The sequence below is a fragment of the Notothenia rossii genome (genome assembly GCF_949606895.1).
Source record: "Notothenia rossii genome assembly, chromosome: 4".
Classification (NCBI taxonomy): Eukaryota; Metazoa; Chordata; class Actinopteri; order Perciformes; family Nototheniidae; genus Notothenia; species Notothenia rossii.
The window spans coordinates 94857274-94867273 of NC_136902.1; the positions used below are offsets into that span (position 1 = coordinate 94857274).

General features: G+C 40.1%; 1 protein-coding gene across 1 annotated transcript; it reads right to left on the reverse strand.

Annotated features, from left to right (window-relative positions):
- Positions 1-2294: 2294 nt before the first annotated feature.
- Positions 2295-5480, reverse strand: sst1.1 (somatostatin 1, tandem duplicate 1). Its single transcript, XM_079678621.1, has 2 exons — positions 5292-5480; positions 2295-3002 (listed from the first exon to the last, which is right to left on the reverse strand). The coding sequence occupies exons 1-2, from the start codon at positions 5424-5426 to the stop codon at positions 2790-2792; spliced, it is 348 nt and encodes a 115-aa protein (XP_079534747.1). The 5' UTR covers positions 5427-5480; the 3' UTR covers positions 2295-2789.
- Positions 5481-10000: the final 4520 nt, after the last annotated feature.

Consider the following 10000-nt stretch of genomic DNA (forward strand, 5'->3'; position numbering starts at 1 on the left):
GTTTGAAAGGAGAGTGATTTTTAAAATACCCATAAAGAAAAAGAACATCCAGTTGTGTTTCATCTGGGTGTTGAGAGGTGTATCCATAGATCTCTCATGTTGCTCTCAAAGTGCACCAGATTGATGCTTTCAACTTAAAAGGACTAAATACATTTGCACACTTTGTTTTTTTCAAAATTATTTTGAACAATATTCTCTGTAAGCCTTCTGTAGTTATTTGCACACTTTTCATATAGTGACCTATGTCCATATGCTTCTGTTTTGGTGGTCCTGCCACAGCATGCGTGCTCTCTGATACTTAGAGCACTACACCCCTGATTCTAACACTGCTCCCACTATGATGGGTCAAAAGCAGGTGCGTGTGTGTGTGTGTGTGTGTGTGTGTGTGTGTGTGTGTGTGTGTGTGTGTGTGTGTGTGTGTGTGTGTGTGTGTGTGTGTGTGTGTGTGTGTGTGTGTGTGTGTGTGTGTGTGTGTGTGTGTGTGTGTGTGTGTGTGTGTGTGTGTGTGTGTGTGTGTGTGTGTGTGTGTGTGTGTGTGTGTGTGTGTAACATAATACTTTGTGGTACTTAACACAAAAGGACTCATGAGCTGGAAACAGACGATATGTGTATATCAAAAACTATGTGTGTAATGTACATACTTTACTTAAGTACAATTTAGAGGTACTTGTACTTTACTTGAGTATTTTCATGTTCTGCTACTGTGTACTTCTACTCCTCTACAGTTCAGAGGTACATGGTGTACTTCTACTCCTCTACAGTTCAGAGGTACATGGTGTACTTCTACTCCTCTACAGTTCAGAGGTACATGGTGTACTTCTACTCCTCTACAGTTCAGAGGTACATGGTGTACTTCTACTCCTCTACAGTTCAGAGGTACATGGTGTACTTCTACTCCTCTACAGTTCAGAGGTACATGGTCTACTTCTACTCCTCTACAGTTCAGAGGTACATGGTGTACTTCTACTCACTACATGTATTTAATATCTTTAGTTACTTCTCAGATGTGGATGAATGATGGTAAATCTAATCAAGTGTTGAATCAGACTTTAGTTCCACCTGGAGTAAATCCACCAGCTACCCTGCAGTATACAAAGTCATTCAGACTAGCTGCTCCTTTACCAGCTTTGAGAACACTTTCATGATCAATCATTATAAAACATATCATATCTATTATTCTGAAATGGACCAATCTGCACAACGACTACTTTTACTGTCTTTAACTATATTTAGATGAGAATACTTTTCTACTTTTACTTGAGGAACATTTTGAATACAGGACTTTTACTGTAACAGAGTATTCCTACACTCTGGGACTTCTACTTTTACTCAAGTACAAGATCTGAGTACTTCTACTTTTACTCAAGTACAAGATCTGAGTACTTCTACTTTTACTCAAGAACAAGATCTGAGTACTTCTACTTTTACTCAAGTACAAGATCTGAGTACTTCTACTTTTACTAAGTACAAGATCTGAGTACTTCTACTTTTACTAAGTACAAGATCTGAGTACTTCTACTTTTACTCAAGAACAAGATCTGAGTACTTCTACTTTTACTCAAGTACAAGATCTGAGTACTTCTACTTTTACTCAAGTACAAGATCTGAGTACTTCTACTTTTACTCAAGAACAAGATCTGAGTACTTCTACTTTTACTAAGTACAAGATCTGAGTACTTCTACTTTTACTCAAGAACAAGATCTGAGTACTTCTACTTTTACTCAAGTACAAGATCTGAGTACTTCTACTTTTACTAAGTACAAGATCTGAGTACTTCTACTTTTACTCAAGTACAAGATCTGAGTACTTCTACTTGTAATCAAGAACAAGATCTGAGTACTTCTACTTTGACTCAAGAACAAGATCTGAGTACTTCTACTTTTACTCAAGAACAAGATCTGAGTACTTCTACTTTTACTAAGTACAAGATCTGAGTACTTCTACTTTTACTCAAGTACAAGATCTGAGTACTTCTACTTGTAATCAAGAACAAGATCTGAGTACTTCTACTTTTACTCAAGTACAAGATCTGAGTACTTCTACTTGTAATCAAGAACAAGATCTGAGTACTTCTACTTTGACTCAAGAACAAGATCTGAGTACTTCTACTTTCACTCAAGTACAAGATCTGAGTACTTCTACTTTGACTCAAGAACAAGATCTGAGTACTTCTACTTTGACTCAAGAACAAGATCTGAGTACTTCTACTTTTACTCAAGTACAAGATCTGAGTACTTTTACTCCAGCTGTACCCCCCCCCCCCCTGGAAATGAAACAGCGTTTTTGTCTGAAAGTGATTTTATTAAAGCCACAGTTAAAAATAGGTTGTTGAGTTTCCGTTCAGAAAATCTACACATCCGGACTGTACAGTGTGGGGGGGGTGTTTGATGGAAACACTGATGGTTTATTTGGAGACATGTCGGTTGCCAAACCAGTTCTGAAGATCTCTACCCCAGACCCGTGGACTTAGGTAGTTCTGAGGGAAGAATCAACATGCTGCACAACAAGATAAAGCAAGATGAAGCACTAGAACACTTCTAACAGAAAGGAATAAGGAGACACTGAGAGCAGCCCAAGGTGCTGTGCTCAGTGAGGGCACACTGATCAACCGGGTCAGAGGGTGGGCCGAGGACAAGATGTCCCCAACAGCAGTTATAGGATTAGTAGTACACTGCAGTTAACAGGAAGTGAAGGGGGGGTTGACCGAAAGTGAAGGGGGGGTTAATAGGAAGTGAAGGGGGGGTTAACAGGAAGTGATGGTGGGGGTTAACAGGAAGTGAAGGGGGGGTTAACAGGAAGTGAAGGTCTTCCAGAAGAAGTTCTTGCAGCCGGCCTTCCTCTCCCGGGGGGTCAGCAGCGGCCCGGCGGCGGCGGCGCGTTCCAGATCCAAACGGATGTTCTCCGGTTCTCCAGCAGCAGGGAACCCGTCCTCCTCCAGAGCCTCGTTCTCCTGCAGCAGGTCGGACAGCAGCAGCTCGGCCAGCGACGCGCGGGACAGCTCCTGGGGTTTCAGAGGAAAACCAGGGACAACGTGGATTTAATAAACAATACAAAATCAATGTATATATTAAAAAGATAAAGACATGGGATATAAATATATATTAGAGATAAAAGATAAAAACCAGGGACAGCTCCTGAGATAATAAATACAAATAACAATAATACAAAAATCAACAGAGAAAGGATTTGATAAAAATATTCATTAAGATAAAAAATAAACTTCTACAGTCTCCATGCGAACAGTTCAAAATAAAAGTATGTAATTTAGATGCACGGATGTAATCATCTCATAAAGCCTGAGACGTGTAGTTCATATGTATCTATATATATATATAGACGTGTAGTTCATATGCATCTCTCTCTATATATATATATGTATTTTAGATGCACTGATGATCTGTATATATATATATTGTTATATAAATACCGTTTGACTGAGGGACAGATTTTAATATCTGTTTTCTCCGAGACTTGTGTAATAATCAAATTGATCTCATTCAAATAAAAGTTGGAACCCATAAATAAAAATACACATTTTTAGGTGTGAAAATCACCGTGAAGGACCTCCTGAAATATAAAAAATATATAACTTATAATATAATGAAGTAAGGGAAGCAACTAAACTAAAGATAGAAACAACGGGGAGTCAAACACGTTGAGAAAGATATTCATCATTCCTTATTTATTTATTAACGAGATTATTAAGATGTCATTTATGAATTAGCAGCATCTATGAAAGTTGACCGTGAGGGAAAATCAGTTTGAGGACAAAACCCCCTTGGACTCAGAGACCGTGTCCTCCCTCGATAAGACACCTGCACTCTGTGAAGAACATCCACCTGTACGTTATTCATCTATCGATCATATTCCGTCTACGTGCACACGGACTCTTCTCTTCTATTTGTGTTTTCTTTCACATTCGATCTGTTTTATGAGCTCAGTTTATATTCATGTTGCTCAGCTGGAGGACACTTCAGTTTCTCATCTCCAGATCTCCCCTGAAGCTGCTACACGGTGAGAGAGACTTGAAACTTGAATTTACAGAGAAAAGTCTGCATTTTTTGATTTTCTGAATTTTGAGAAAAAATCTGACTGAGTTTTTCTGAAAAAAGTCAGATTTTGGGGATTTTCTCAAAAAATTCCGAATTTTATATTTATTTCAGAACAAAGTCAGAATTTTAAGATTTTCAAAATGTTGAGAAAAAGTCTGAATGTTTTGATTTTCAGAGAAGAGTCTGAATGTATGAAAAATGACTTTGGATCTTTTTCTTAGATGAATCTGTTTCATGAGCGTCATGTTGCTCAGCTGGAGGACACTTCAGTTTCTCATCTCCAGATCTGCTCTGAAGCTGCTGAGCTCACGGCGACAGAGACTTGAACCTTGAATAGTATTTACATTGGTGTGCAAGGATGGCACGTTAGATTAGGACCAGGCGTACATGTACAGAGAGAAGTTAGAGGAGGAGCCACGGAGCTGGGAGTCCTCGTTCCTATGGAGTGATTAGGGTTTTAACGGCAGGTATTTAAAACGAGGTGTAATCAGATTACTGCAGGATTACTGCACATTTTGAAATGAGGGTCGATATATGTAAAGTGGACGCCTGATTTATGAAACAAAAATACTGTTTGCTTTTCATTCATTTCCTAAACGACATGTTCTCTGTACGTCTGAGTCAAGGTCACAGCGTCTCGGTTTCTGCTGTCCTCACGCCAACTTCAGAAACGGAGAAATGACATGTTTTTATATTTTGATGACGAGGTCACTGATTACAGTTCAACCTGCTGTGTGTGTGTGTGTGTGTGTGTGTGTGTGTGTGTGTGTGTGTGTGTGTGTGTGTGTGTGTGTGTGTGTGTGTGTGTGTGTGTGTGTGTGTGTGTGTGTGTGTGTGTGTGTGTGTGTGTGTGTGTGTGTGTGTGTGTGTGTGTGTGTGTGTGTGTGTGTGTGTGTGTGTGTGTGTGTGTGTGTGTGTGTGTGTGTGTGTGTGAGTGTGTGTGAGTAAGTCAATGTTTCATCACCTATTTCTCCATGTCTCGTTTTGTGTTTCCTTCTGCGTCTGTCGTTATAGTTTCCGTCTCTTTTTTAGCATTCTTTAATCCAACCCTTATCGATCGTTTGAATCTCTTGTTTTTTTGTTATTTTTCTTACTTCTGACCATTTTTTCAGTTGTTTAGTGTCTTTTTTAACGTCTACTTCTGTTTTCTTTCTTTTGCTCTCCGTCTCAGATAATAAACTTGTGTGTGTGTGTGTGTGTGTGTGTGTGTGTGTGTGTGTGTGTGTGTGTGTGTGTACCTGTTTGAGCGGGCTCCGGTGCAGCAGCAGCAGTTTGGAGTCTCTCTGGGCGGCCGAGCAGCAGCAGAGCGAGGCGGAGAGAGAGAGGAGCAGCAGGAGGTGTGAGGAGGAGGCCATCTTCATCATCTTCATCATCGCCTGTCTGTCTGTCTGTGTGTCTGACTGTCTGACGGGGTGTGTGTCTGCCTGTGTGTGTCGGAGGTGTTCTGCTGCGTCCCGTCAGAGCGGCTCTTATACAGCCGGCTGACGTCACTGATGGGGGTGAGGAGGGAGGAGATGAGGAGGGAGGAGGGGAGGAGGTGAGGCGGGTGAGTAATGGTGATGATGTTTCCTCCCGCTTTAGTGAAATGATCCGTTTTCTCTTCCTGCTTCTCCTCCTCCTCAAAGACTCAAAGACTCAAAGGGGTTATCATGAAATGCTCATAATCTTCAGAGTGGAAATGGCAATGAGATTCTTCTGACCTGAGCGCCTCCATCGATTCAACGTACATCCTAACTGACAGGAAGACGCTCTCACGTTGATATTGGAGATTTCCTTTCAAGTCATATCATCAAGTCTTCTAGCATTACTCGGAGGGAAATGCTACGATATCATTTGTCCACGCTATCTGATCACTCACTTTAAAACGTCCTGAGGTCAAGGGTCACATGTGAGCTTTGACCTTTAGTTTTGAGATTAAAGTCCCGATTCTAAAATGCTGAGGATAATCCCTGGGAGGCCGACAGAGACTCTTTTTCATTTGAATGTTTGAATTGCACACTTTTTCTTTCCATTGCTGATATACCTCATTTTTTATTTAGCTATTATTAGTGTTTTACTTTTCCCATGCCATGGGGAGAGGGATTTGTTATGCCGTGTACCGCCAATATTTCTTTGTTCTGAATGGAACTTTCAATACGAAATGTAATTACAAAAAGAAAAAAGTCACAATTTCCTTTTTTTTTCTCATAATTTTGACTTTTTCTTAGATTTTCGGGGGAAAAATGGAACACATTTTTTGTTGTTCAGAATTCTGAGATTTTTGTTAGTTTTTATTTTTGACTTCAATCTCTGAATTCTGAATTTTGTGATTTATTTATTTTTATTCTGAGATTAAAAGAGATTTTTTTGGGAGGGGAAAAGTCTGATTCAGAGAAAAAGACTGAAAAACTCCAAAATGTCTGATTTCCCCCCCAGAATTCAGACTGTGGCCCGTATCCTCTTCCGTAAAATCTTGATCTTGAAATAAACTAACAATCGCGCTTTGAAAAAAATCTCTGACGTAGATTTTCGTGACATTTTTTATCTCTGCATTTTTGTATGTGTCTTTTTTGTGTTTTTTTGTCTTTTTGACCCCTTTTTTGTCTCTTCATGGACATTTGCTGTCTCTATGAGGTCTGTCTCTATGAGGTCTGTTTCTATGAGGTCTGTCTCTATGAGGTCTGTCTCTATGAGGTCTGTTTCTATGAGGTCTGTCTCTATGAGGTCTGTTTCTATGAGGTCTGTCTCTATGAGGTCTGTCTCTATGAGGTCTGGCTCTATGAGGTCTGTCTCTATGAGGTCTGTTTGTATGAGGTCTGTTTCTATGAGGTCTGTCTCTATGAGGTCTGTTTCTATGAGGTCTGTCTCTATGAGGTCTGATTCTATGAGGTCTGTCTTGATGAGGTCTGTCTTGACGAGGTCTGTCTCTATGAGGTCTGTTTCTATGAGGTGTTTCTATGAGGTCTGTTTCTCTGAGGTCTGTCTCTATGAGGTCTGTCTCTATGAGGTCTGTCTCTATGAGGTCTGTTTCTATGAGGTCTGTCTCTATGAGGTCTGTCTCTATGAGGTCTGTTTCTATGAGGTCTGTCTCTATGAGGTCTGTTTCTATGAGGTCTGTCTCTATGAGGTCTGTTTCTATGAGGTCTGTCTCTATGAGGTCTGTCTCTATGAGGTCTGTTTCTATGAGGTCTGTCTCTATGAGGTCTGTTTCTATGAGGTGTTTCTATGAGATCTGTTTCTATGAGGTCTGTCTCTATGAGGTCTGATTCTATGAGGTCTGTTTCTATGAGGTCTGTTTCTATGAGGTGTTCCTATGAGGTCTGTTTCTATGAGGTCTGTCTCTATGAGCTCTGTCTCTATGAGGTCTGTTTCTATGACGTCTGTCTCTATGATATCTGTTTCTATGAGGTCTGTCTCTATGAGGTCTGTTTCTATGGGGACTGTCTCTATGACGTCTGATTCTATGAGGTCTGTTTCTATGAGGTCTGTCTCTATGAGGTCTGTTTCTATGAGGTCTGTTTCTATGAGGTCTGCCTCTATGAGGTCTGTCTCTATGAGGTCTGTTTCTATGAGGTCTGTCTGTATGACGTCTGATTCAATGAGTTCTGTCTCTATGAGGTCTGTCTCTATGAGGTCTGTCTCTATGAGGTCTGTTTCTATGAGGTCTGTCTGTATGACGTCTGATTCAATGAGTTCTGTCTCTATGAGGTGTCTCTATGAGGTCTGTTTCTATGAGGTGTCTCTATGAGGTCTGTCTCTATGAGGTCTGTCTCTATGAGGACTGTCCCTATGAGGTGTCTCTATCTTTTTTTGTCTTCTAATGGATGTCTTCTGTCTCTTTGTGTCTCATAGCGGTTTGGTGACTCTTTCAGAATATATCCATACAATTGTGTCTTTAAAACAACACACACAACAAACAGTTCAGAAACAACACACACAACAAACAGTTCAGAAACAACACACACAACAAACAGTTCAGAAACAACACACACAACAAACAGTTCAGAAACAACACACACAACAAACAGTTCAGAAACAACACAGACAACAAACAGTTCAGAAACAACACACACAACAAACATTTCAGAAACAACACACACAACAAACAGTTCAGAAACAACACACACAACAAACTGTTCAGAAACAACATACAACAAACAGTTCCGAAACAACACACACAACAAACAGTTCAGAAACAACACACACAACAAACAGTTCAGAAACAACACACACAACAAACAGTTCAGAAACAACACACAACAAACAGTTCCGAAACAACACACACAACAAACAGTTCAGAAACAACACACACAACAAACAGTTCAGAAACAACACACACAACAAACAGTTCCGAAACAACACACACAACAAACTGTTCAGAAACAACATACAACAAACAGTTCCGAAACAACACACACAACAAACAGTTCAGAAACAACACACACAACAAACAGTTCAGAAACAACACACACAACAAACTGTTCAGAAACAACATACAACAAACAGTTCCGAAACAACACACACAACAAACAGTTCCGAAACAACACACACAACAAACAGTTCAGAAACAACACACACAACAAACAGTTCAGAAACAACACACACAACAAACAGTTCAGAAACAACACACACAACAAACAGTTCAGAAACAACACACACAACAAACAGTTCAGAAACAACACACACAACAAACTGTTCAGAAACAACATACAACAAACAGTTCCGAAACAACACACACAACAAACAGTTCAGAAACAACACACACAACAAACAGTTCAGAAACAACACACACAACAAACTGTTCAGAAACAACACACACAACAAACAGTTCAGAAACAACACACACAACAAACAGTTCAGAAACAACACACACAACAAACAGTTCAGAAACAACACACACAACAAACAGTTCAGAAACAACACACACAACAAACAGTTCAGAAACAACACACACAACAAACTGTTCAGAAACAACACACACAACAAACTGTTCAGAAACAACACACACAACAAACAGTTCAGAAACAACACACACAACAAACAGTTCAGAAACAACACACACAACAAACAGTTCTGAAACAACACATAACAAAAATAAATAAAACGGTGAGGTATTATTGACGTCAATCTGTCGATAAACGCGACACATTGTCTTTAGAAAAATATTTCCAATTTTCTTTTTTGTTGTCGTGTTTTTCCGTCATGCTGAGGGGGCGGAGCCTGTCGTCATGCCGCCTGCAGGGCTGTCAAAAGGACTCACCTGCTGACACACACACGCACGCACGCACACACGCACGCGCACACACGCACGCACGCACGCACGCACGCACGCACGCACGCACGCACACACACACACACACACACACACACACACACACACACACACACACACACACACACACACACACACACACACACACACACACACACACAGTCCTTCTATCTTTGCTCACAGATGTCAGCACAGCTCCTAATTGTGTCTCCTTTAATGAATTCCTCCTCCTCTCTTCAGTGTTTGAGCGTAGCACCTTCTCCGCTGACTCCCAGCTGCTGATGTTCACACAGAAGCTGAAAGATAACCAGATGTAATAATAAAAGTATCTGATTCAATCTGAGGAATCATTTCCACGGACTCACAAATACCTTCCTCGTCCTTCGCTGCTAATAATGCACCAAAATCAATGTTGTTGATAATCTTTAAAGACTGTGACAAACAAGTAAACATTTATTAAATGGGGAATAACTGCACTTTCTTAAAAAAATCATGTTTTGAAACCGGCAGTTAAAGATTTAAAATAGTTGAATATTCTGTATTTTTTATCAGGACTGAAGTCGATTAAAAGATTTAACCCCAAAAAGTCTGTTATAATTTCATAGCAGTTTTTCGAAGTGGACATTTTTAATGTATTTTGGGTGATTTTGATGCTTCTTTTGGTCCATTTTGCTCACTTTGACCAACTCCCTACAG

Excerpts from the sequence above, each read along its gene's own strand:
- sst1.1 (XM_079678621.1), bottom strand. The coding sequence starts at position 5,426 with ATGATGAAGATGATGAAGATGGCCTCCTCCTCACACCTCCTGCTGCTC. Across the intron at positions 3,003-5,291 it reads ACCGGAGCCCGCTCAAACAG|GAGCTGTCCCGCGCGTCGCT; the intron begins GTACACACACAC and ends CTGAAACCCCAG.